The sequence below is a fragment of the Puntigrus tetrazona genome, chromosome 16 (assembly GCF_018831695.1).
Source record: "Puntigrus tetrazona isolate hp1 chromosome 16, ASM1883169v1, whole genome shotgun sequence".
Classification (NCBI taxonomy): domain Eukaryota; kingdom Metazoa; phylum Chordata; class Actinopteri; order Cypriniformes; family Cyprinidae; genus Puntigrus; species Puntigrus tetrazona.
In genome coordinates, this window is record NC_056714.1 from 18,590,415 (window position 1) to 18,616,867 (window position 26,453).

Sequence of the window (26,453 nt, forward strand, 5' to 3'; positions counted from 1 at the left end):
GGATAGTCCACGTCAGTTGTGACCTCTGGAGGAAATAGTGGGTTATTGTTTCAGTTAACAATGGTATGCTAAACATTTTTAAACAACTCCCCACCCCATTCATTAAAGAATGCTTCGTTAAAACAGGTTAAATAATTGAGCTGAAAAAAGATATTGGCATTAATTAATCGTGGGATTCACCAGTTGTTAAAAAAAGCTTTATGCAGGTGACGCCTGAATCTTTCTGCATCTTGTATATGCTTGATTAATTTGTTATTTCTTTTAATTTTGTCTATTTAAAAATGTAGGTATTGAAATATAGAATGTTTCTTTTCAGTCTTTATTATATGTAACTGTATGGATATTTGCATTAATAAATAACGTGTAACTACATTAGTGATTTTATTATGTGAAATTTAATTTTGAATTAGCAATCACAAGCTATATGACAGACATTTGGGTTTTACAGAGCATGAAATATCATTATCACACACAGCTCACTTTAAACCTTCAATAATAGACATGCACTACATGTCTTAACGATACCACTAAGATCACAAAATGAAAGCATTTGCTTATTGAAATAAATGCATTGCAACAGTTAACAGTAAGACTATTAGTTAAAATCTGACAATAATTTTAACGCAAAGATTTTGTGATCTAATATTTGTGAGATATTTTCTTGTGCTCACCAAGGCTGCACTTATTTAAACATAAAAGTAAAACTGAAATACTGTAGAACATTTTACCGTTTTAAGAAATATTTTATAATTGTATATGATAAATATAATTTATTCAGCAGACTCTTCAGCAGTCATTACTACTCGGGTCCTTATGTGATATGATCCTTCGGAAATCATTTGATGCTCGAGAATCTTGTCAAAATGTGAAAAATAGAATAGAAATAGATAGAAAAAGAGAGAAATGTTCAAAAGAACAGCACTTATTTGAAATATAACATTTTTTGAACAATCACAATATCTTTACCATCTCTTTTTATCAACTTTTATTGCATCCTTGGGAATAAAAGTATTATTTCTTTAAAATATCCCTAACTTTTATGTGCTGAATCATACAGGTCGTTAGGTCTGTATTATTGACACAAAGAGGACCGAACAAACAGCTTGCTATGTCATGTTGATCCTTCAAGAAGATTTCAGTACTGCTTTCCAGGGCACTATCGGGCACTCAACAGGAACACTCACAGGGGCTCTCAGCATTAATGACGTCTTGACCGCAGACATGCCATCTGCCTGCAAAAACACGTAGCAGCAACATTGTCCCTGTGCTAAATGAGCTTAACACTCCTCCTCTGATGGACACTGTAAACAGAGACCTTTATATCAATCACTGTGAGGTCAAGGCTCTTAAGTGCATGACTACACACAGTGCTACGTGCCTGATGTGAGCTCTGATCTTTTGATGTTTGTGCTTTTAACAGTGATAAAACATTCCCATTTCTTTGTCATTAAAGACTAATTCCTTTATTTTTACACTGAAAACCATTCGACAATTAAGTGTAATCTTGTGTTCCATAAAAGAGACAAAGTTACACAGGTTTGCACCTGAGGGTGACAGAATTTTCATTTACGGTATAACATCTAAACTGTGTTTTGCACAGTTCTAACAGTGAATCAATGAAACACTGTATCATTTATGTAAAGCGGCTATTGTGATGCAAGTCCATGTGTTTCATTCATGAAATGTTTACGTCCTGTGGGAACACCACAGAGATGGGACACGTTCAGGTGATGCCAGTGTTCAGCTTAACTTACTGATCCAATTTGTTGATCTCTCCATCCTTTAAGAATTAGGCTCCTTCTGGCCACTATGCAAGGCATGCTGGGAATTACATGTTTACGCCACACTGTAAACAAGGGGATATAAAACGCAGACCTCAGTGCATTCTGTGCAACTCGGAGCTTGAGGCAGCAGCAAACCAGGATCTACGCTTTTCAAATATACACATTTCCTGCCTATACATCAGCTGTCAACAGCAACTGTAACCATGGTTCTTGAGGACTCTGATTGCAGCGTCTTTGAGCTTGACATCACTGTGAGTTGATTTTATCTCATGCCGTTGCATTGGATGTGCTGTTTTAGTAGTGGATTTGGATTTGTGTGTGTTTTCATTCATGTTGCTGTTCGTGGTCTGTTAATGGGTTTTGTGTTGTTTACTGTCCAGCAACTTTACTACTATACGTCCGATCAAAGTGCTTTGGTGTTTTAGGCAGAAATAATCAGGTTATTTTTAACTATAAGGTACTGCGCAACAGAAACAAAAAGACTCTTTGGGTGAACTGAGGGAAATGTTACAACAAATATGTTAATCTAATTCAAAACTATTTTTAACCATTTGTTCTGACACATTAAGATTAATGAACGTTCAGATGTCTCTTCATGATAATAATGCACTAAAGCATTGTAAAAAGAACAATAATAATAATAAAGATTCTTAGATTTTATAGCTAAACCTTTTTTTGACATAAATTTGCTGAATACACAAGTTTATTGAGAGGAAAATAACAAAATTGTCAGTATCTTACAAACCTTACAAATCTTAAAACTTTTTTTTTTCATGACTCATGGTAATTACAATAACTTGGTACTAACCCTGGACCTAAACCTAACCCTGCTCCATGTTGTTGCCTTATATTACTAGTAATTCCTTAGGTAGGTACACTATAAGTTTATGTATGCGCACACACTGTAAAATTAAAGGGCAACCCAAAAACCATAACCTTGCTTTTGTAGGAGGATGATGTGGAGACTGCCTTTGGTCTGGTGCACTGCACCATGATGGGTGTCCCGAAGGGTAACCGGCCTACCATCCTGACCTTCCATGACATCGGACTGAACAGTAAGAACCTCCTCTATACCTACTTACTCCCCCTCTGCCTGTAAGAATTTACCATAAAAAGTTTAATGGCACTGCAAATGCCGGTGCAAGTTCCAATGCTCTTAAAACAAGTCCTATATACATTTAACAATTAATTTTTATTCTGCCTTTATGGACTGAATAAATTGTGCATACCTTCTTAACACAGCTGCGTTCTTTGTTCTGCAGACAAGAGCTGTTTCGAGTCTCTCTTTAATCACAAAGACATGCATGAGATCATGCAACACTTTGCTGTGTGCCATGTTGACGCCCCAGGACAGCAGGAGGGTGCCAGCACGCTCTCCACAGAGTAAGTGAGGGGTCATTATGCCACCGGATTATGGTTCCATGTCTATCTAAAGGCATACGATTAATTCAAGTTCTCAATCAGGTCTTAAAATTAAAAATTAATGGCCTCTCTTAATCATTCAGTCAGACAACAAAACTGCTTTAGTTTACATTCGTCGTTTAAAATCTGCTCAAGGAAATATAACGCAGACAGCTTTAATCGGCACCCTATGGCACCAAACTGGCAGAATGTAGGTCAGCATGTCACTTGTTGGGTTTGAAGGGAGCAGAGCATGTTTATGATCTGCCATCTGCTACAGCAATGCAACGGACATCCATTGCCCATAATCCAACCTTCTAGAACAGCATCCAGACAGATTATGTCTTTGCTAATGCCTGGAAGGCCATCAGCCAAACCTAATTAACCTGTCTTGCTGTTTGATTGGATGTCATAAGTGTCTGACCTCCATATTGTTCCACATGTTTGAGGCTAACGAATAAAGCACTGTCTGTAAATTCTATAGGTATACCTATCCATCTATGGATCAGCTCTCAGAAACCCTTCCTATGGTCCTCCAGCATTTTAGGTACGTTATAAAATTGGCATAAAACCATTTCAAGTTCAAATCTCTTGAGTGGTCTTGATTCAAACCTACTTGAATGCTTGTTCTTTTTCCCTCATAGTCTGAAGAGTGTGATTGGAATGGGGGTTGGAGCCGGAGCCAACATCCTGACTCGCTTTGCTGTGAGTTCTACATACTTTGTCAGATGCATCTGAATTGCTTTGAATAGCATGGATTACAGTTCTAGAACTCTCACTACAAAGCACTGCTGATACTTGCAGTGCAGTCCTGCTCTTTATTATTGCAGGCTTGCTTCCTTTGCACAAAGCGCATTCCAGTGCTGCATATTAAATAATTGAATGTTTATCTTTGCATTAATCTTTTTTTTTGCATGCATCTCTTAAAGCTAAAACATCCAGACATGGTTGAAGGTCTTGTTCTGATTAATTTAAGCGCACAAGGAGAGGGTTTCATGGAAAGGGCGGCACAAAAGGTACAAAAACTGATTCGCATTCTTATTAGATTTGAAAAGATTGCATTATTAAACTAACTTGAACTTGAGCTTATATAGCTATACCATTGCACACATCCTCACTAAAGCGTTGCATTCTGAACAGATCACAAGCTGGACTCATGCTGTCCCTGATACAGTCATTTCACACCTGTTTGGAAAGGTGAGAACTGAGGAAGTCTATGGTTAATTTGACTAATTAATAATAAACCAAAATGAATTCTGTATTAATGTATTAGGGTTTGAAATGATATAACCTGCTTATTAATTTTATTATTGACAGTTTTGTCATGTTAATGCTAACGTTCACTAACGTTATAGGAGGAAATACAGAACAATCATGAACTGATCGCGACCTTCCGTCATCTCATTTCAAACAACATTAACCAATCCAACCTGCAGCAGTTTGTCAAATCCTACAAAAGGTATCACCGATGCAGTCTGTGTCTGTGAACTGGGTTTGATTCTTTAAATAAACCCACAGGACCTATATATTCTATATACCGCATTGAGATACTGAAAGCCTCATCTTTTCATAATTTCTCAGCCGAAGAAATCTGGAGATCGAGAGACCAATACAAGGAGGAAACGCAAACACAAGAACGCTGCAGTAAGTTCACCCTCATGACCAATAATTATCATATTAATAATTTTTTGTTTGTCATCGTGCGTGTAATGAAAATGGTTGACATCATGGCAGGTGTCCAGCTTTGCTGATAGTGGGTGATAACTCTCCAGCTGTGGATGCTGTGGTGAGAATTACTATTTTGTTATTGTCTTAAATATGTCGTCTCTATAGAAATTTAAGGTTACTCAATATTGATGATTGGTTGCAACAATTTTCTGATTATTGACAATAAATCATAAATATATATTTTTGTAACTAAGGCAGCATACAGGACACATAATTATTATATAAACGTTTTACCTCACAGGTTGACAGCAACTCCAGAATGAACCCAACAACGACGACATTTCTCAAGGTCAGTGGCCTTACCATCCAACATTTCACTGTTATCTGATTTAATGAATATCTAGTATGAATAAAATAATATAACTTGCATGAGACAGATATTTTGCGCATCCTTAGTTTTTAAACTATCTGTTAAAACATTTTTCTAGATGGCTGACTGTGGAGGCCTGCCTCAGGCTGATCAGGTATATATATATATAGATATATATATATAATTGGCATTTACAGATTCACATTCAAATCTGCATTATTAACCTAATCATATATTTGATTGTATAGTCACTATGAGTATATTTACACTACATGTTCGTGTTCTCCCACAGCCTGGCAAGCTAATAGAAGCTTTCAAGTATTTTATCCAGGGAATGGGCTACAGTAAGCACACATTATTTTAACACTACAACAATACTATACCAAAAAATAACAATAAACAATAGAAACACCATGGCCATAGCCTCTCATCACTTACTACTCCTTCTCCACAGTGCCCTCTGCCAGCATGACCCGTCTTGCTCGGTCTCGCACGGCCAGTAGCTCATCTCTGGAGCGAAACCGTAACCGCGCGAACACGGACGAACGGCGCGGACGCTCCCACACCGACGTCTCCATGGAGAGCGCTCACGGCGCGGAGCACACTTCCTCAGGCCCTACACATTCCGTCGAGCTGTCCTGCTGAACGCCTAGTGAAAATAACACCACCGTGCAAACCAGAACGGAACTCAGCAGGCGGTTTCATATTGGACCTGAAATATAATATAAACCTGAAAGCTGATGTTCCTGTAATTAGATGATGTTTAATGTATCATTGGCATTTTTCACAAGGGACATGAGATTAGAAGTTATACAATAAGTAAACCAGGTTTAAGTGACCGTTTTATTACTAAAATGTACAGTGTGTAATGTTATAAAATGACGTTAAGAAGGTTCTATGATGTTTACCGCTTGGCTGTGAGAATTTATAACATGTGCGTGATTGTGTTCGGGTTCTCTGATAGGGCTGAATGCTTGGGGGATATTTTTTTATTACATTATGTATTGCATATAATTTCTGTACTTTACAAATTTACATCTGAGAGTATATTCTTAGTGTGACAACATCACTGAATCAGTTTAAGTGGTTGTGATCCTTACAGTCCTACCTTATATAATGAGCCAGGAAGATATGAATGTTGGTAAGATCACTTTATTTAACTGTATTCTTAAAATAAAATTAAGTATATTCAGTCAGCCTTACTGCTGTATAATATTTAACAGTGTTATATATACATACAATGTATCTATGTAACGAGTTCCCAGCTATACCATTACAGATGTAAATGTTCAACGGAAATAAAAGAAAAGCATAAAAATAAGCAAATGTCTTTTATTAAAAAATATACATTTCTGCATATTTCCAGAATTAAATACGAACAGTATCAACATGGCAAAATGAAAGTGTGAATATCAAGGAGATCACCGTCACTTCTCTTATATGTATTTCAGAATATGTAACATAACAAAGGTAGAAAAATGTCCTTTAACACCATTTTAACTAACGTATATTTTCAAAAACTGATAATGTGCATTCGTTTAAGGATAATTCCTTTTTTCGTTGAAGGCGGTATTTTTAAAACATGTTTGCAAAATATAAAAACAGTTTTTTGGACTTCACAGATTCGGAACAGGAAGTCTTAGATTTAACATTTTCTTAATTGCTGATTTTGTCCCTCATCCATCCATTAGCAATCTTCTTACACCATAAAGTCCTTCAGTCTGAACTATCGTTATTCTCTGTGAGTAACTGTGCTGATGTTCATTCATAAATAATCCAAATTTCTCATCAACAGCACTCTCTGTGCTCTCCAGCATCCCTGTTACTGTCAAGTGTGATGCACAGCCTACAAATGTGAGCCTAAGGATGCCATAAAAAGTGATTGCATCTGGCATTCTGTGAATTAGTTAACAATCTCATTGGCCTCATAGTATTGCTCAAGATCTGCAAAGATATCATTTGGATTCCTGCAGGAGAGGTTGCAGAAGCAGGCGTTGATCCACATGTACTTCCAGAAAAAAACTGATCCATTTGGACACACAAACTCCACCTCGATGGTCTTAGACTTGTATGGGATGCAGCAGCGCTCATCGGTACAGACTCCACAGTACTTAGGCCAATACGCCTTCTTACTGACACAGCCTGAGATGGTGAAGTTCTGGAACTCTGGCTCACGGTAGATGTTCAGGCATTTCTTACCCGGCTGAGTAACAGACAGGACAAAAATACATGGCAGTTATATAACAATCAGTATATCCACCCAACCCTATGTCTCTCCAGTGGTCTGCTCTTTATCAAACTCCGTCATTAAAGTAAATGAGGAAATGGGATGTGTGGGCACACATAGAAATAAACCAGTGTAGGAATATATTCTTACTCTAAAGTGCTTGGTGATGTCCACCTCACAAGGTCGGAGGTTACACAGTCGAGACTCTTTCTCCATCACACAGCCAGCATTGTCATTAGAGATGCGCTGTGATATGCCCCGCCCACAGGTCTTTGAGCAAGGACTCCACGGGGTGGTCTGGGTAATGCAGTTTTTATGCCAAATATCATTAGAGGTGAGGGACACTGGAAAACACAAAAAGAAGGATGATTAGGAGCTAAAACAATGGATGCTGGGCATTTTTAAACACACTAAACAATAATGCATTGCTCACCCTCCTCAGGAGCATGTCTGGGGTTGGTCTTGCGTGGTTTACGGGACTCTTCGCAAATCCATTTCTCGCAACACTGGCCTGGGATCTTGACTCGCTTGGGTGACTGACACCAGACCCGGGGAGGCAGGGACTCGGTGCAGAGCGACACACATCCAATCGCCCCATTCACACACAGACAACGGTACTTGCAATTGGGCTGGAAGCTTTGGCCATTACGGTAAATCACACCATTATACTCACAGCCTGTTCCCATAACATCTGAAACACAGAGGAGTCTGGATACCAAAAAGGTTCTGTGACAGTTTTGTATCCGAGTATTAATTTGGCAAAGGATAAGAAAAAAAAAAAAAAAACATATTGCATGCCTGTTGGAACCAAACACTATTGCAGTACATAAGTAGTCGGTCATACAAGATGAAAAATGTGAAAATATATTAGGAAATTCAACTGCATGTCACATTTATATGAATGTTTTATTGTATAGTATTTTAACTATGTCACTGGAAAGGAATACGTAAGGTCACTTACATGCACACACTCCTTTTTCGTACCTCGGCTTGTCAGCACTGTAGTCACAGTAAAGTCCTTTATGATAGTCACAGGTATCTCTTTCATTACATGTCTCCCCCACCTGCTTGGCACAGGCCTTGCAGCAGTCGCATCCATCTGTCACCAAGCTGACCCCGTGTGGGCAAACAGGGGCACTCTTGGGGCACTTACAGGGCCATTTGCAGTATCGATTTCTATTATAAGGGTCCAAATCTGTGGTCACAAGAGGAGAGTCTGTGGAGTTGTGGGAACTGGCCTGTGTGGGAGAAAAGACAGGAACATGAAGGACACATGCCTACTTTAGCCACTTTGGGGCAATAGTGAGTTTGCTTTAAAATTACATTGAAGTCAGGCCCTTCAAATTTCAGGTTCTCAAGAACTTTGCAGATGATGCTTCAGATTAGTTTCTAATGATCATCAACACAGGATCACGTTTACACTGTGACACAGAATAATGCTACTGTAATGTAATACTTTAAGCGAAATGCAACATTGCTGTAACGTTAACTTTTTTTTTTTTTTTTAATACACTGCCTGTAGTATCTTATCTTCGTTGTATCTTCGTTTTCTTGCTCCATCAGACTGGGATTCTCTCTACAACGGATGAAAAGTAAATAACCCAGGGTCAACTAAACCGGGTTGCAGAAGATGATCATTTCTCATGTGTGTAGTTCCAGTGTGTGATGCTTGATGCTTTATTTTCCTTGCCATGACATTTATTATTAATAATAAATTGACAATTGATATTTAGATGATAACAGTTACAGTTAGTGATAGTGTGATGAAAGTAATCAAACGTGGCAAAAATAAAATAGAATTCACAATATATAAATCGTGTTAGACATAGTGCATTGCAATAAACTTGATGCAACATTTCTGAGCATTAATTGAAAAATGGTTCTAATTCCAACTCCTGGCACATTATATGCACGAACAGTTTTATTGTCACGACAAATCAAACAGTCATTTTCAGTTTTAAAAACATTATCGTTTAGGTTTAATGCAATTCTGGTTCGTAATGAATTCGCACTTATGGCATGACATAACACAGCTTGCATTTTTTGCGCTTTCCAAGAATAAGCAAGGCACTACGTTAACTTGAAGGGAAACTTACAACAATATTCTTGCTATTCTCAACTGAGAAAAAAAAAAAAACACTGTCAGTTTCGTGCTGCTGCTGTTGTTTTTTTTAAACTCAAAAAGTGCAACAGTAAGATAAGACCCACCTGGTGCAAACTGGCTGTCAAAAGAATCCACGACAGGAGTCTCCACATTACTATATTCCTGAGAGAAATGCATTGAAACAAGAAATGTTGTTTGCTACCGACAGAATCCACAAGCGTTCCCTCGTGGCATCCACAGAGCGTTCGGTGGCGATGTGCGCGAGCTGGAGTCTCGCGTTACGTCAGTCTGTCAGGTTTAGAGGGAGTTCGCTGGAACTTTTCTCTCAGTTCACTTCAGTTCAGTCTTCAAGGGGGAAGGAGACGAAATAAAGCATCAGAATGATTTAGAAAGCGGACTCTTGTTTGTATCATCAAATCACTAACACGGAGGATAAATGTTTGGTTTTCTCAAGTCTTAATTATCCCTCAGCAGTGGCGTAATTATTGCATGACATTAAATCTAAACAAGCCATTCATTCAGAAACTTCACTTTACAGTTCAGAGGTGCATTCTTTTATACATCTGAAAGAGTTCATTTAGATCTGAAATTAAATTTTGTTTTGGTTATGGTTTAATTTGAATGGAAATACAAAGCACACACAAATTTGGAGGAGAGAGCTGAAACCCATTTGTGCTTTTAAGGTCCTCTCTTTGTGAATAACATAATAGCGTACGCTAAATCATTCCACAGAAATACATGTTGTTTTTACAGAAACAACATAAACCAAACAAATTTGAGGAGCGAACATGCAATGAGGTTTAAAGTAAATGTAAACATAATACATAGTTCATGTATTACTGACATTGCTCTAACTGCTTAGCATTTGGACACAAATCATTTCAGAGATCTGCAAGAATTCAAGATAAGAGCAACAAGGAGAGAGAACTTCGTGTCCCCAAACATTTCCTTAGTAGAACTGCTAGGATCTGAGAATGTATGTGACAAGACTTTCTTGTCATTTAGTAGTACTTTTACATTCTACCTAAAGAGTAGTTGAATTTACTTGAACGTTATAAAAAAATATATTACATGTACATTTCAAAGGTAAACATATAAGTGAATTTTAAAACCCATATGTGGTGAAGTTTAAGCTTGTCATAGAAAACTAAAGTAAGAACGAAATAACATATTGGTGCATAATGATAATTTAGAGAAGCACACAAACATTTTCAAGGTTTGTGTGATGTGTTTATATTTTGCCAAAACCTTGAAGTATGTGCTAGGCTGTTGTTGAGGTTTCCACTGTTTACAAATTGAAACCGACAACTGGGCAGTCTGCCACTGATGCACTAAACAGAAGAACAGTAAATTCTAAACTAATCTCCTACACCACAGGCAAAAAAAAAAAACACCTTTCATATTTCAGAACTGTTTTCATAGTTCATGTGGAAGTGATTTGAAATTGTCTCAAAATGTCATGATGAGAAAATGCTCTGACCTCGACTTCGTTCAAATGGGTGAATGTAATCAAAAGTGTCCAGACAGTTGGAACAGGAGAGTCTAGACAAAGAGGAAAGGCTTCTTATAATCTCCAGGAATAAAGTGATAATTAGCATCTCAGAATAGTCTTCAGCCAGTGGCACACAAGCCTGTCGCAGCATCTGGAAACTTGCAGAAAGGATTACTCATACGTCCTCCTGCATGGCACTTTGGACAGTCCCATTCAATGTGACTGCATGATGTCTTTATTTTAATATTCTCATCAATTATAAATGAAGATATTTCAGTACTCTAAAGATCTTGGTTTTAGTTTTAATAACTTAATAAAAAAAACTAAACAGTGAAGATTAGCCCAAAAATGTTTTCAATGCAGTTTATTGCTTAAATTCTTCTATGAATGTTTAGAATCACAATGATTTACAACAACAGAAATACCACAGTAACAGAGTGCTAAGATGGAACTTGTCTAAAAACAAGCAATTACAAGAAAATCTGAACATTTTGAGACTAATTGTAAGCATCCTTCTCAGATTTAGGTTTGTTTGGAGTCAGAGAGAAGCTGGCGTCTGGGATTGACTTTGGCTCTAGCGTTGGACTCTGAATACCTCCAGATTCTCCCACTGATGTCTCACAGGAGAATTTGGCTGTGAAGACAAAAGTCAAAACCAGGTTTGCATGCATTACCAAGTGCACAGAATTTCCTTCCTCTGTTATCTTCCAATCTCTAAATTTAAAAACCAGGAGTTAATGTGGATGTGTAGAGCAGTACTAACCGGTAGAGGTGATCAGAGCCGGGACATATTGAGACCAGAAGGAACACTGAGGACTCTGAAGGTTCTTGCGGTTCTTGAGGGTAAAGGACAGCTCCTTATAGCCCCGTCCACCCGGGTGAGACATGAACTGAGGCCATGGGGGTTAAAACTTACTGAAGGACGTCCTAGATGCAGCAAGAGGCAGGTTGGGGTTGCTGTGAAATGGAAAGTGGAGGTGGAAAATCAATAAGGTGCAAAAGGTTGGTTTGAATAACTTTTTCTAACAAATCGCAATCTGTTGTTGAAACAGCAGACATCTCTCTAGTGACAAATTCCAGACTCAGAGGGACATAACCTCTCAGGTTTCGTTAAAAAAAATTACTTGTGATGTTAGCAAATGATAACAGAATTTTCATTTTGGGGTGAATTCTACCTTTAAATTCTTACAATCGACCAGTGCTGTGTTGCAAGTTGATCGTAGCTTTATTGGTGGCAACGGGTGCTTTTGGAAAACGCAGCCCAGGCAGACTATGAGATCTGCCCCAATCCAATAAGCAATTTTAAAAATACAACAGAAATGTTTGACGAAATACCCAGATTTGATGAAGTTTGCCATGTAGTTCATGATCTGCAAGGTAAGCATTCTCTCTTTGGTGCTGAAGAGGTCATGCGTTCCTGAGGCAAGAGGAACTCCAAAGAGGTACTGCACATCCATCGGAGCCGACAGGTCAACGCTGTGACAAAAAACATATTTGAGATTCTTCTTGAATGTGATAGATTTGATTACAAATGGTAACATAGGTTCTGTGAAATTAAGCAAGCATGATATTAAGAGTACAGAATAAAAGGCACCTGTAAGCTGCGTCCTCGGGAAGGTGGTACATGTGAACACTGGATTGTGTGTTGACTGCCCAGAATTCAGCCATGTCCACAGATGGACAGATGATGAAGAGATCTCTGCAGAAAGTGATAATATGGTAATAAACCAAGCTAAGCTAACTAAAATCTACTTTTTACTCACTTTACTGATATCCACCACAATACTACAGATGTTAAAAAAGAAAGCAACCTGATAAATCAAAGTATAAAGTAAGTGACTGTCCTTATATATCTGCTGTGCATGGTTATTAAAAAACTCTTTCTATCAGGGTAATGCATTTTACTCTAATATAATGCAATAAACATTCCTGAAACACCAGAATTAATTAATTTATATATGTAGCAAAAGCGCTATTCACAAGTAATAACACAGAAATGGCAAGCAACGCATTTCATTAAGCAGTGTCAAATTATGTAAAGAATGAAACAGTATTTTCTTGTCAATAAAAATTTATTTATTTTTGATGCTATATATATATATATATATATATATATATATATATATATATATATATATATATATATATATATATATGCTGAAGTGTTGAAACAAAGAAAAATGAACTAAGAGTGAAAAAGATTAGGAAATGATGACTTAAATTGGGTTTTATCAGGTTCTATATGTTCTTTTATGTCTTTCCTGTGTTGCTATGCTGCTGTGTACAGCAGGTCATTGGGGTGCGTTGGTCAGGTTTGGTCTGTACTATATCTGACACTAGTGATTATGTGGGCAGCCAGCTTGTCCTCCTTCTATACTGCTTTCACAGCTACTGAAAATTCAGAGAAAGCAGCAGGAATTTCAGGACACAGAAGTCCAAAAGAAAATGTGAAATTAGCTTTCAAAATGTTTTTGACATTATGAACAAATGAGCAAAAAGCACTGAATTTAAAACTAAATTAAAACCAGTGTCATTGTTAAACTTAAATCATAATTTTGTTTTATTTGAACCTCATAGCAGAAAAGTAATTCTACTTGGCATTTCTGTCTCCATTTGAAATATTTTGGCTAGGTTTCCAAAAGTGAACAATGTAGCATTTGAAGATGTGATCTGGTAATCACAAACAGCCATAAAACAAACGTTTTTTGTTAAACGAACCCTTGACTCTAAAGATTGTACAATACTAGCCTGTTGAACTCATATTTTCCAGAGAGACTTGAATAAAATTCAGAATAATAATGTTTGACAAAAGCTGAGCTCAAGAAGTATGCATCCGCCACGCATCAAGTATCAAATTACCATTAAAACATCATTTTAAGTGCCACAGACTATTTTTTAAAACAGCTTTCAAGTTTTAATATTACCTATCCCCATCCAATAGAAAACCTTTATTGCTAAAGTGTCATGAAAATGCTTTCGGAGTGACAGTTTTACTAGGACTGTTTTAAACTCACACTTCTTTATATTTCTGTCTGAGACCTATATATACCATTTCCTTCCTCTTTGCCACAAACACAGAAGCCTCCACACCCTCAGTAAATGTAAGACAAGCGCAGAGTCCAGCCCTAAGGCTCAAAATGATTTTAGCTCTGGATTCCTAGGCATTCCAGACCACTTAGCGTTTTTTCAAGGGTCTGAACAAACATAATCGTTCACTTGGGCAGCTGTGATCACATGGAGAAAGAAAATCTATTGTTCATTTTGGCATCTAACTAAAGAGCTGCAACTAAGTTTTACAAACAAAACGCTGATCAGGGGATTTTAAATTATATTAAAAGTGTCTTTTTACCATTGCATTCATTCACATGGCATGAAATGGGAAATATTTTATTCTATAACAAATAATTTTGGCCACTTAGGGAGCACAGTAAAACGAACCATTTAATGTTTTGGGAGTTTTTTTTAAAGAAGCCTTTCACCTTTAGCAAAACTGGATTAATTTGATAAAACATACTGTAAAATTTTAATATTGTGCAAAAATGTTACATTTAAAAATAATTATTTTTATATATTTTCAAAATGTAATTTATTCCTGTAATTGCAAAGTTTAATGTTAAGCAACCTTTACTTAAGCTATCAACACTATATTCTAATATGCTGATTTGGTTAATAAAAGTACATTTCTTCTTATTAGGTGTTTTTTTTATTATTATTAGCATGAATTACTTTTTTTTTTTTTTTTTGGAAACCGTAAATGTACAAATGGTTACTAATGTTTCTGTTTTTCTATGGCTAAGTGGAAGATTACCAGAGGCAGTGCTGAAAACACTAATGCTGAAAACTCTTCACACTCACTCTTAACCGAGAATCAAATAACATAGTTGTCACCTCTTCACTCGCAACATGCCTTGACCTAAAATAATCCCTAGAACATCACCGTGATCATTCTTGCAACACTGAGTGACCAGAGACTCTTGCTGTCTTCCCCAATGAGACACTACTAAAGTCAGCACTCCGGCACAAACAGGGGGCACTTACAGACAATGCATGGAGTTCACTTTGAAAAAACTCTTGGTGCCAAGGCCAGGCCGAACGGAAGAACCCTAAACTGAAATATTAGACCCCTTATGGAAAATTAAAGGAAGTGCCTGTGCTCTGGTGCAACCGGAATATGAAAACAGGAGTCCTTTAAGTCTATGGTCATATACTAATCCTGCGGCATGATAGCCTGCGACACATCTGTTCTGTGTACCATTCTGAATGGTCGAAACTTACTTAATGACTTAAATTTCTTAAATCCAAAATTGGGTGAAACCTGCCATCTTTTTTTGTGACCACAAAATTAATGGAATCCCCTGGGGTGAACTAGGGGATCTACGTGTTCTATGGCACCTTTGCGCAACAACACCTGAACTTCGCAAGCAAGTGCATTGCAAGTGTATGTTCGTTTAAGTCTGTCACTAATGGTTCAGATGAAGTTTCTCTCAGAGAGGAGTGTAGAGCCAAGCATATGCGCCAAAGAGTTAGAAACATGGCCAAGGCTCACTGCAGCATTGTGTGCATGAGTCAGTAACTCATCAGTGCGCCTACACTCAACATTTGGATAGCGCACATTTGCGCAAAGCGCCTCATTGGGAGACACAATAAGCGCTGCCACACTAGACCCTAAAGGTGGCATGCTACCAAGTCCTACGGTCTATGGATCTTGCAATACAGCCATTGTGCGGGCTAACTGTTTTGGACGTATAGCCTTTGTTGAAATTTGTAATGCAGACACTAAAACAGAAGTAAAGTCATTAGACTGAGGCATTGTAAATGATGTTCTCTGTGCATGACATAGAAAAATATTATCAGAACCCATTGCTTGTTTGAGGGGATCTAGATTGATGTGGGCAAGCATAGCCTTTAATGTTCCTACAAGGGGTGCAATAACTGAACCCACCTGACTTTTCAGACATGGTGTCACAGCAACAGTGACGGATCTGAGGGCATATTTTCTTTAGCACCCAAAGCAACATCTGGTATGGGTTCAAAAAGTGAGTCAGTGGCAGAAGCTGACATCACATCCAGTCCTGTATGCACTGTTGGTGAGGATGTCATAGCTCAGGCTGAATCATCTCTCGCACTTCTGTTTTAGGCTGAGCCTTAGCCAGAAGAGGCAATAACAACTCTACTGCAGAAGACAACTGATCGACTTTGCGTGCTAAATCTGAAGATTTACTTTTCTTAGCCTTCCTTTCACCTTGGGATGCTTGTTCGTTTTTATGTTCAGCTGTGGTGATATTGGATGAAAGTAACAAACTATCCAAAGCAGATTCCAAACAAGCCAGATGAGTATGATGCACGGTGAGTGGCATAATAGAGCATTTCGGGCACAGGTTAGTCAATGCAGTCAAGATGATCCATACCAAGACAAACAGGACATCTTGTCTTTCCATAAAATCTATTATATTATAGCTTATGGTACGTCACAAGGTAGACAACTTTGTCATTCGATTCTTGGTTAATCCTGATAGCGATGGGCCGTTCTTGAACAATTCTTTCTTTTGAACAAATCTTTAATGTGACTCGGGAAAAACAAGTCATCTTGGGGAATGATTTGTTCACTCACACATGCGCAATATCCAGTCGCAATATAGGTTCTGTACTGGTATTAGTTCAAAACACTCATTAAGTAATTAAGTAATCAATTCTCTTTCCAGATCATACTACAGTGGTTAAAGCTTATGGGGCTGTCACATGTTGAATGAATGACTCAAACCTGAAGATTTGAGAGTTTTAATTAATACTTTTTCTGGGTCAAATCCAAAAACTCAAGATGAACCAATCGATTCTTGGCTCATTCGTACTGCAATGGTAAAATGTTACGGGGATTTCAGCTTTTGGAGGTGGAAGCATGCTGCTTGGGAACACAATCACGTAAAACAGTCATACAGACTTACTTTGATGACAGACTTTACTCAGGCATCCAGAATGACCAAAAAAAACACTGCAGATGCTATGCACTGAGATTGGTCCACTGGTTAGTCAAGTTATCCCATTATCCCAAGTTATTCCGTAAATGTGTTTCCATTGTAATTTATTCACATACAATGATGCCAAGTTTTTTTTATGCACATTTTTCTGTACATCTTGTCATTTTCATCGAGCAATTTTTTTAAAAAAGGATTTAAAAAAGGCACATAAAAATAGTTGAATGGAAACATAGGTAATGTTTTAATTGTCAATTCAGATCTGTTTAGTGCATCATTGCTGAATAAAATGTTTAATTCCTTTTAAAAGCTTGGGAGGTAAATGTTTTCTATGCAACATTCATATAATGAAAACAAAGCACACTTTTGTTCTATATGACCTTCCACCTCTTACCTTGTAGCATTTTCCAGTGCGCGAGAGAACACATTGTATCCTGAGGGTGTGGGGGAGTGTTGTAAAGAGTAGAACCAGGTCGCGGCCTCCTTCACGAAAGCATTAGCATCATCTCCACCCAAAGAGTTAGACAGGGCTGCGTAAAATGCAGTCTTGCTGTCAGCCCTTCCCTGAAGCTGCTCAAAATTCTTTTTATACAAAAGAAGCACAAAAATTAATTAGAAAATAAGTTACACCCAGTATTAATTCTTATACTACGTGCTTTCTTCTTGCTCTTTCTCAATCTGATATGTTTGCAGCCTGACCTTAATGTTCTTGGCTCTGCTGATGAGGCCGTCTTCAACGGATGAACCTAAAAGTAATTCAACTTTGTGGAAGCGTCTGGATTGAAGGGCCACAGATGGCTTTTCCCGAACTACAGTTCCATCAACCACTGGGGACCAGGCCTGCAGAGGACCACTCACTGCTAACAGCTACACACAAACAAAAATACACAGAGGACGTTAAACAATGTTTTGTGCAGTGTCTTCACAAAAGCAACCCATTGTACCTTGGTCTGGGCAGCGTTGATGCTCTGAGCCGCTTTACTTCTTAGGCAGGTCAGAAGCTGTGAAGTATCAGAGATCGAGCAGCCAAGTTCCCCAGCCAGAGATGCAGTCTGTGCCTGGGCTTTAGATGTGCTCATTACGACAGCTGGAGAAAACACCGATCCTCCCTATAAGCAAACAACAGAGTTGTTGAGCACTAGATGTGACCACTAAAAAGGTAGTCTTTAGTCATCAACCATGATGAACTATTTTCATCTAGACTTCATTAATTATGGGTTTTATGTTTTACTTTAATGGCATTTCTTATTGTTGTTGTTTGAGAACTGAGAGAGAATTTAGAGCACTTTTTCCAGTCAGACTCAAATGTCAATGAGACATAAACACATTTTAGCTGAATCTATTGTGGGTTAGATAAAAAAACCAGTGTCAAAACAGAAAATCATGAAACCATGAGTGGTTTTATTTGCATACTACTGCTATTAATACCCCTATTTACCAGAAGCTGGCATTATTTCCATAAATAGGGCATATGCAATTGAATTTGCATGCAATTATAAAGCAGTTTCATTTCAGCACTTCCTATTTTTGCTTGTTTGTGAAGTGGAAAGTGTGGTGAGACAGCTTCCTCGTTTACTTAAGGCAATGCACTTAAACTCTTATCAGTGGGGAGCTGCACAACAGAACAACAAAAGAATCTATAAGACAGAGAGATTGTCTCGGTTGGCACAGACATCCGATGGCTGATTGGGTGTGATAAATTTGTAGGACAAGCGGTGGGAGATTGACAATGGGAGGCACTCTGGCAAGCCAAAGACCCTTGGAGGATTTCAGACAAAATCGTACTGATGAAGACCTTCCACCAATAGGTAAGAAAATGCTGAGAAATGTTTGAGTGATTGGTTTCAAGTGACGCTCTCGGTTATTGTAAGCACTATTCCACATCGTTTCAATCATTTACAGATGTTGTGGTGTGTGAAGAGACTTAAACTCTATTAATATATATATCGGTTCTCTTTCAAGGCAGAATGCACGGCACGGTCTGTCCTAGAAATGAAAAATATTCAAAAGCCTTACACTCTATTCTGGCATAAACAAAGTTTGTGTATGACCTAAAAAATAAGAAGTCTCCAAAACTGGACACAAGTGTGCAAGAATTAGCTGTTAACACACCCAGGACCGAATAGCAGAAAACAAGGAAGTGTTTTTCTGTTTAGTCATTATTTTTGACTTAAGAAAAGGCTAAAGGTGCATATTTGAAGTACTTCCTGGCACAACATATGTACAAATTATTAATACTAAAACAAAAATACAGGTTTGTTTAATTTTGTTTCAGCTAAAAAAAAAATAAAAACATGAAACAACCATAAACATTGTGAAAATCAATGCAAATGCTATATTTTCTGTTTTACAGTGGATGAGAATAACATGGCATTAGTGTTGGATAACTACCCTCCTCCTGATATCTGCGAGCCCATATTTCGAATGGGAGAGTGGCTGAAAATAGTGTCTGAGTAAGTATTATTAAGTGCTTTTGCCTGTACGCTAACAGTAAAATCTGCCTCTTCATAAGATTATTAAACAAGATATGCTAACAGAAACATAAGTTCAATTATTATTGTTTTGTACGTTTTTGCTCACAATGGATGTGATCAAAAACACTGTACAAATGGCAAAATTGTGAAATTTAATTACAGTTTCAAAATACCATTTCTGAAAATTTATTCCTGTGATTGTTCCAGTTGAATTTTCAGCAGTAGTTACTCTTGTTATTCTAGCCATTCCAATATGCTGATTTAGTTCTTCAGAAACATAATCAGTCATAATTATTAATGTTTAAAACATTTGTGGAAACGGTCATATAATTTTCTTGATTCTTTCATAAATATACAGAGAGAGGGAGAAAGAGCGAAAAGGACAGTGTTTGAATAGTTAGTAGATAGATACAATGTTTGTGTGCTTGAAGTCTTAGTATGTTATTAGTAACTATATTTTACGCCAATAACACTGATGGTTGCTGGCCACTATGTGTAAATGCGCAACTGACCACAAAAACCCTTGTAGCCAGTGTTAACTTTAACACCACTCTTCCTACTGCTGTTTAACACACACATAAAACGTTTTTTTTTTCTTCGCAGAATAGAATAGATGTTTAAATTACAAATGACAAGAACTGTCTACATACATTTTGCCAACTCTCTTTCAGAGAAGGGTACTGGTGGAAGGTCTGCACAGTCAACACTAAAGAGGTCAACTATATACCACACTGTCATGCCACAAAAGTCTATCATGGGTAGGTTGTGAATTGTCATATAGCTTCCGCTAGCTGTTTAATGTTCCACTATTGCTAACGGAAACATTCTTCATTGTCTCAGCTGGTTGTTTGAAAATGTGACCAGACCAAAAGCAGAGGAACTGCTTCGACTCCCAGGAAACAGAGTGGGGTCATTCTTGATCAGAGAGAGCACAAAAGGTCTGTATATATAAATAAATAAAGATAAACATAATATCCTAGTATAGTCCCATACAGCACAAGGCCTGGTCCATATTTCAGCTTATTCTGGATGATGGACAGTTTTATAAATAAACCAATCCAGATGATCTTCTAAATAATATTTTGACTTGTTCAATAATATGGCTGATGATACAATCATATTTCTCGTATTTCTCTAGGCTCGTACACCTTATCCGTGCGCCACAGAACTGTCAAGCATTATCGAATAGTTAGAATGCCAAACAACTGGTACTACATCTCTCCACGCCTCACATTTCAATGTCTGGAAGATCTGGTCAACTACTACTCTGGTAAATCAAATACTACACCAAAAAAACCAACCAGTTTTAAAAGGTGGCCAATCTGATGCAGAATTTCCCTCTCGCTCTGGTTTAGATGTAGCAGACGGACTGTGCTGCGTTCTAACTGGCCCATGCTTGATCGCCTGTGAAACGCCTCTGAGTGAGCTCATGAAAACACCTGAAGGGATAAAATTATCTCCATCTTTTGACTGGAAAGCAGTGAACAGGTATTAAAACCAATAAAAGCCACTCAAATCTCTTGATCACTACCACTTAAATGTTTTGGAAAGAAGCCGCCCATGCTAACCAAGGTGACATTTTTTAACAAAATATACAGTAGATAAAGTAATATTGTGAAAATGATTAAACTATTTCTATTTCTACAGATATTTAATTTTCCCTAATTTCCTAATTAATTTATTCCTGGCAAAAGGTGAATTTTTAGCATCCATTACTTCACTCTTTAGTGTCATATTATACTTTAGAAATAATCTTAATATGCTGATTTGGGGCTAAAGAAATTCTTATCATCGAAGTTGCTAAACAGTTGTGCTACTTAATATTTCTTAATAAATAAAAGTTAATAAGTATTTATTTATTAAATGTATTTACTGTAACTGTGCTGCTATTAATTTAATCTCAAACCTTAATAAGGTGTTATCTCACAGAAGTCCTTCATCTCACAGTTTCTCTGAAATGAATTTATTTGATAAGTATTTGAACTATCATATGTACATACATTAAATCCTTTTAGACAACATCTATAACACTAATGCATTTTTTCTTGCTTAGCTCGGAGCTCATCCAGCAGAGCACAAACCCTTCAGCGGTCAGCTACGGGGTCCAGAACAGTGTCTCTTCCTACCTGTCTTTGCTCGGACAGCAAGAGAAGCCAGTCAAAAAGAAGTTTAGTTTGAAGAAGAGGTGGAGGTCTGTCTACATGACGCAAAACCACCAGCTTGACAGTTTGGCCACTGTGGAAGACAACTATGAGGAGGTGCCTTGATAGATCACATCTGATTCATTCCAGGAGCTCAAAAGCCGATAGAGATATCTAAAGACATTGCTGTGTCTGGACTAGAAAGAGACTGACTTTTTGTCAGAGAAACATTTAAGTTCCTCAAGCACGTGTTTATTTAACTTTGAGCTTACAATGCTTTCAGCATGAATGTTTTAAGGTGGTTGTGCAACCTTGCATTATTATTTTTTGGACTGGAGAAGGTTGATTTTACTGTAAATGTGACCTCAGACATCAGTCTTGTTATTTAAAACAGTGATGTCGTGTAACCGGCAGCTGGAAATCAGAGTTTTGCTCTTACCATTAATAAAGCTCGGCGGAAAAGTGATGAAGCTGGCGGCGAGGTGAGATGAAGACTCGCAATGTCGGCTCCGTTTCTCTCTGCTCCTACTGTGACTTTAGTGGGGTCTCCTCCAAACAAAGCAATGTTCTTCTGAACCCAGCCCAGAGCAGCTGCCTGGTCCTGCAACCCATAATTCCCCGGCAGAGCACTGGAACCTACACAGAGTCAACAGAGTTCAATTCATCAGGCACATCCAAATGTGTTTTCCACACATAGATTAAAACTATGACGCAAGAAGATTTGCAATAAATGACTGAAAATAATTACCTTTTCATTATAACCAGCACTTGAAAGTCAATCTATTATACAATAATAATAATCTTTTAAATGTTTAATAAAATATTCCCAGCTCCACAGGCGTTTGTCACAAACAGTTTAAGAAAGTAAGGAAGCCAATCAGGCCTCACTGCTTGTTGTTTTTGGCTGGACAGTGAAAGCTCATCCTGGCAGTCCACTCAAAGGCAACAGTTAGGCCTCCTTTTCAAACTTACTCAGCCAAGGGTGGCAAAGGGGAAAAGAATCTGAATATTTTCACAACCACTGTGCGGAATGGAACTTCCCACGTGGACATTACGTAACCATATTCCATAACTATATCCACTGCATTTTTTAATTTATTTTTTTTGGGAATTTTCCATTTTATGGATTAAATTATCAATTTTTTTGCAATACATCATCTCTAACCTAAAAGAGCTTCCAGGACACAGTTTAATTCCAGTGTAGGATATAAAACTTCATAACACTGAGATTCATTTCTTACAATATTTTCAGGACTTTTAAGCATAAAGTGTCCAGGAAGGCATTCTTATTATTAATGCACAAAAAAACAAATAAAACTACAGAATATTGTATTCAAGGCTGTGAGGACTGTGTTATTTATTAGATTCTATATTAAATGTTTCTCTATGCTAAAGTTTTTAAGTCTTTACAGATACAGAGCCCAGAAAAAAAAAAGTTTATCATGGATATACACTCCAAAGCTTTTGTGTGTGTATGTAAGTAGTGCATGCAATAAATTTCTTTGAACTTAAATCTTTGAACTTTCTATTCATCAAAACATCCTGAAATAATGCTTCAAAGTTCCACAAAAACATTCAGCTGTTTTCAGCTTTGATAACAAAAATTGTTCCTTTGGCATCAAAACAGTATTTCTGAAGGATCATGTAACGCTGAAGACTGGAGTAATCGCTACAGAAAGTTTGGCTATGGCATATTATCAAGATGCATATATGAACCCTTTCATGTATATTTGAGTGTTTTTGTATTTGTACCTGCACTTAGGAAACCAAAAGCAGCCACCCTGAAACTGGCTGTCACTACTATTATGTTGCCAACAGCAGCAAGGTAAGAGCCATCCAAGAGACCCGATCCAGAGTTGTGGAAGAACACCAGAACCGGAGCATTCTTTCCCTGTGACAAAACAGAAAAATTGTACTGTGAATACCAATAACAGCATTCACACCACGGCACTGTATCTACTGACTTTGGTGTGAATGCTGTTATTGGTATTCACAGTGCAATTTTTCTTTTTATGAAAGCAGTATTAACATATATAAAAGTCTGTGATATACAGTGAGTTCCAATGAGACACTAAATAAGTATATTATGTATTATTGTATTATTAGGGACTGCTGCAAACACCTGAAATGTACTCTATGTGTATACCTATATACCTGAATATATATATATATATGTGTATATATATATATATATATATATATATATATATATATATATATATATATATATATATATATATTCATACATGTATGTGCTCACAAGTATGTGATGTGAGTCTTACCACACTACTAGCAGCAAATACATTGAGGTACAGACAGTCCTCGCTGGAGCTGGAGTCAGTGGGATCACCAGGCTGGAGACAGCTGGATCTAAAACAGTTTTGATTAACCATATCAGATCTACCTCAAGAAAAGTAACTCTATTAATACATCTATAAATACATGTTCATTTTTGAGAACATTAAATTAAACTTTTACAACCTGCAATCAAACGTACCGAGAAAATGTGGCGTTCCAGGCCCCAGTCCAGTCAGCTGGCTGTGGAGGGCTGAAACGAAGCTCTCCGATTGGTGGGCGAGCATAAGGGACACCCAGGAAGTAGGTCACACGCTTGCTATCTGAGCCAGTTATGGGCTTCACTTCAGTCTCTCCGAAAAGTGTGCCGTGATCAGGGATGGAAACGGAAGTCAAGCTTGACTGCAAACCTATAAAGAAATGTTTAATATCTCTGTTGTTGGGGTGGAAGATATCAGAAGGAGCCTGACACTCTGAATAGACCGAAGAATGTATTGTTTTAAGGTGCCACCTGTCCTGACGTAAACAGATCGAGCAGGCTCTTTGATGACTAGGAAGCAGCGCAGGCCGCTGGTCGTAGGAAGGCAGGAGTGTGTGTCTGGATACATCACACATCTCACGGCTGACTCTCTGTTATCCATAGACACAGCTGAACAGGACTCATGTTCCTCACAGGCTACAGAAAACAAGAACATTATGAGAAGACAAAGATAACCACATACATCGGTACTGTGAAGTGCAAAAGTAAATATATACTTTTTAATTTTTTTTTTACATTTTCAGCCTTATCATCATAGCAATAAATATTTAATTAGAACAGATAAATTGTGATTTTTTTATATTACATCTTTTACTGTATTTCGATCAAATAAATGTAGAAAGGTCTGTTTACACCGAGCACAATCACGATAAAGATATAACTAAAAATATTTATTAATGAATAGTCCACACCATAAAGATCAGCTGATGAATGCTACAAACACTGACAGCCAATCAGGTTGGTCCTGTTCTTACAAGCTTGAGAATTTAAAGAGGCAGATGCGTGTGCACGGAGAATAAACACGATACTATTCGCTGGTGTGGACGCAAATATCGTTATCTATATCGTTATCATGCTTGGTACAAACATGCCTTAAGCATAAGAAATAATATTTATTCAGATCAAAAGTAAGCTATGTTGCTAAACGTTTATAGTAATATGTGCCTCTATCACTTCCTGTAAAAGCTCTCAGAAGAAAAAAAGTGTGAAATGTTACCAGATAGACACCACTCTCTGACTTTATCCATATCAGCTGCTATATCTCTACTTATATGGACAATGTCAAAAGCCGAAACAGACAAATCCACTTTGACAGAGGCGGCATCCAACTGCTTCCAGTTCTTTAAATCAGCTGCTTGTAAAAACACAATGAAATCAAGAATGATAGGTGGAAATTACAGTTATTTAATTAAATTATAAATGCATTACAACACATTAATAAAAATAAATAATACACTGCTTGAAAACAGTAAGTTATTATTCATTTAGGAGTCTGTTACCATTCTTTGATGGAGAGCGCAGACTAAATAGTGGACACATTCTGGGATTCTTCGTCCATTGGTTTACTACAGACATACAAAGCTGATGGAGTCATTTACTTCAACAAGTCACAAAACGGGAATTCTTAATTCACTGAAACAAAGAGTTTAAAAAGGCACATAGATTTCAGTTATACCTGGCTTTTCATACCAGCCGAAGGGATAGACTTCAGTCTGCACTTTGGATGGGGAACAGTCCTGAATCCTCCAGTTAGTGTTGTCGTTCTCACCGCACGTCTGGACACCCAGACTATTCAGAGTTAGACACAACACATCTGATCCTGTACAAAAACAAAGCAGAGACCAACTGTGAGTGGTTTCATTCCTCAGATTAGAAACATCACATGTGTTTCGAGTGAATTAGCTGTGCATTTTGAGACTCGTCTGAGTGTAAATGTTCTTTTGTACCAGGTACACCTGAATCTTGGACATATCCTATGCCACGGCAGCATGGATCTTCATCACATCGCCTCTCACACTCAAAAAACCTGCTCAAAACATGAAAATAGCATTACTCATGGAGGAAACAAATAAACTGAGATGGAAAAACTGGTTGGAAATGGTTTTTCCTCACCCTTCTGTGATAGATTTACTGGACAGACTGACTCGACTGCGTACAGAGTAGGACACCATCTTCTTAAAAGGAACACGGCTGTAAAAGCTCTTCACACTTCCAGACAGAGAAACTACACAAGAACAAGAAAGTAATGTCCATATTATGCATGACTGTAAAATTTAACTTTGGCAGAATATGTTGGTAAAGAGTATTTTTTGACTTAACGTTTCAAACAATAGAACATTTATACACATAATAAGGTCCAAGTGGTACTTTTGGGGCAAAAACATACTGCTCGCTAATTCTGAAAGTTTTTTGGTTCTCTCAGAACAAGCTAAGATAAAAAGCTGGTTCAATAAAACTTTAACAGCATCGAGAAACCCCTTACAGC

General features: G+C 37.5%; 4 protein-coding genes across 5 annotated transcripts in view; 2 read left to right on the plus strand and 2 right to left on the minus strand.

Annotated features, from left to right (window-relative positions):
* The first annotated feature begins 1,853 nt into the window (after positions 1 to 1,853).
* Positions 1,854 to 6,410, plus strand: ndrg1b (N-myc downstream regulated 1b). The gene is made up of 14 exons (XM_043260125.1): positions 1,854 to 2,035; positions 2,734 to 2,839; positions 3,047 to 3,167; positions 3,670 to 3,732; positions 3,830 to 3,890; positions 4,115 to 4,201; positions 4,326 to 4,382; positions 4,541 to 4,644; positions 4,767 to 4,829; positions 4,920 to 4,971; positions 5,155 to 5,202; positions 5,342 to 5,377; positions 5,516 to 5,567; positions 5,678 to 6,410. Exons 1-14 carry the CDS (start codon positions 1,988 to 1,990, stop codon positions 5,866 to 5,868), a joined length of 1,089 nt encoding a protein of 362 aa, XP_043116060.1. The 5' UTR covers positions 1,854 to 1,987; the 3' UTR covers positions 5,869 to 6,410.
* Positions 6,411 to 6,541: 131 nt separating this feature from the next.
* ccn4b (cellular communication network factor 4b) lies at positions 6,542 to 9,850 on the minus strand. Of its 2 annotated transcripts, XM_043260126.1 has the most exons (5): positions 9,659 to 9,850; positions 8,412 to 8,688; positions 7,884 to 8,141; positions 7,601 to 7,794; positions 6,542 to 7,426 (listed from the first exon to the last, which is right to left on the minus strand). In XM_043260126.1, the coding sequence occupies exons 1-5, from the start codon at positions 9,704 to 9,706 to the stop codon at positions 7,127 to 7,129; spliced, it is 1,077 nt and encodes a 358-aa protein (XP_043116061.1). In that variant the 5' UTR covers positions 9,707 to 9,850; the 3' UTR covers positions 6,542 to 7,126. The 2 variants fall into 2 exon arrangements, with proteins under 2 accessions (XP_043116061.1, XP_043116062.1); XM_043260127.1 differs by lacking the exon at positions 9,659 to 9,850 and having other exon boundaries at positions 8,435 to 8,563.
* Positions 9,851 to 11,395: 1,545 nt separating this feature from the next.
* tg (thyroglobulin) overlaps positions 11,396 to 26,453 on the minus strand; it is a 31,106-nt gene continuing 16,048 nt past the window's right edge. Inside the window, exons 32-48 of the mRNA XM_043261418.1 lie at positions 26,081 to 26,192; positions 25,915 to 25,994; positions 25,644 to 25,787; positions 25,468 to 25,533; positions 25,185 to 25,319; positions 24,440 to 24,604; positions 24,131 to 24,338; positions 23,916 to 24,003; positions 23,386 to 23,524; positions 22,073 to 22,269; positions 17,963 to 18,127; positions 17,718 to 17,885; positions 17,413 to 17,600; positions 12,641 to 12,745; positions 12,382 to 12,522; positions 11,810 to 12,003; positions 11,396 to 11,680 (exon numbers count right to left, since the gene is read on the minus strand). Coding sequence (XP_043117353.1) covers positions 11,952 to 12,003; positions 12,382 to 12,522; positions 12,641 to 12,745; positions 17,413 to 17,600; positions 17,718 to 17,885; positions 17,963 to 18,127; positions 22,073 to 22,269; positions 23,386 to 23,524; positions 23,916 to 24,003; positions 24,131 to 24,338; positions 24,440 to 24,604; positions 25,185 to 25,319; positions 25,468 to 25,533; positions 25,644 to 25,787; positions 25,915 to 25,994; positions 26,081 to 26,192 — 2,153 coding nt within the window. The 3' untranslated portion in view covers positions 11,396 to 11,680; positions 11,810 to 11,951. The remainder of the gene's footprint in view (positions 11,681 to 11,809; positions 12,004 to 12,381; positions 12,523 to 12,640; positions 12,746 to 17,412; positions 17,601 to 17,717; positions 17,886 to 17,962; positions 18,128 to 22,072; positions 22,270 to 23,385; positions 23,525 to 23,915; positions 24,004 to 24,130; positions 24,339 to 24,439; positions 24,605 to 25,184; positions 25,320 to 25,467; positions 25,534 to 25,643; positions 25,788 to 25,914; positions 25,995 to 26,080; positions 26,193 to 26,453) is intronic.
* LOC122360632 (src-like-adapter) lies at positions 18,568 to 22,058 on the plus strand. Its single transcript, XM_043261419.1, has 7 exons — positions 18,568 to 18,826; positions 19,372 to 19,471; positions 20,164 to 20,250; positions 20,333 to 20,430; positions 20,631 to 20,762; positions 20,848 to 20,980; positions 21,546 to 22,058. The coding sequence occupies exons 1-7, from the start codon at positions 18,748 to 18,750 to the stop codon at positions 21,757 to 21,759; spliced, it is 843 nt and encodes a 280-aa protein (XP_043117354.1). The 5' UTR covers positions 18,568 to 18,747; the 3' UTR covers positions 21,760 to 22,058.

Bases quoted from the DNA above. Each gene is read 5' to 3' on its own strand.
- ndrg1b (XM_043260125.1), top strand. From the start codon at position 1,988: ATGGTTCTTGAGGACTCTGATTGCAGCGTCTTTGAGCTTGACATCACT. The intron at 4,972-5,154 runs GTGAGAATTACT...TTTACCTCACAG, and splicing joins CTCCAGCTGTGGATGCTGTG to GTTGACAGCAACTCCAGAAT. The intron at 5,378-5,515 runs GTATATATATAT...GTTCTCCCACAG, and splicing joins GCCTGCCTCAGGCTGATCAG to CCTGGCAAGCTAATAGAAGC.
- ccn4b (XM_043260126.1), bottom strand. From the start codon at position 9,706: ATGTGGAGACTCCTGTCGTGGATTCTTTTGACAGCCAGTTTGCACCAG. The intron at 8,689-9,658 runs GTGGGTCTTATC...TCTCCCACACAG, and splicing joins TGACAGCCAGTTTGCACCAG to GCCAGTTCCCACAACTCCAC. The intron at 7,795-7,883 runs GTGAGCAATGCA...TGTGTTTTCCAG, and splicing joins CAGACATGCTCCTGAGGAGG to TGTCCCTCACCTCTAATGAT.
- LOC122360632 (XM_043261419.1), top strand. From the start codon at position 18,748: ATGGGAGGCACTCTGGCAAGCCAAAGACCCTTGGAGGATTTCAGACAA. The intron at 18,827-19,371 runs GTAAGAAAATGC...TCTGTTTTACAG, and splicing joins TGAAGACCTTCCACCAATAG to TGGATGAGAATAACATGGCA. The intron at 19,472-20,163 runs GTAAGTATTATT...ACTCTCTTTCAG, and splicing joins TGGCTGAAAATAGTGTCTGA to AGAAGGGTACTGGTGGAAGG.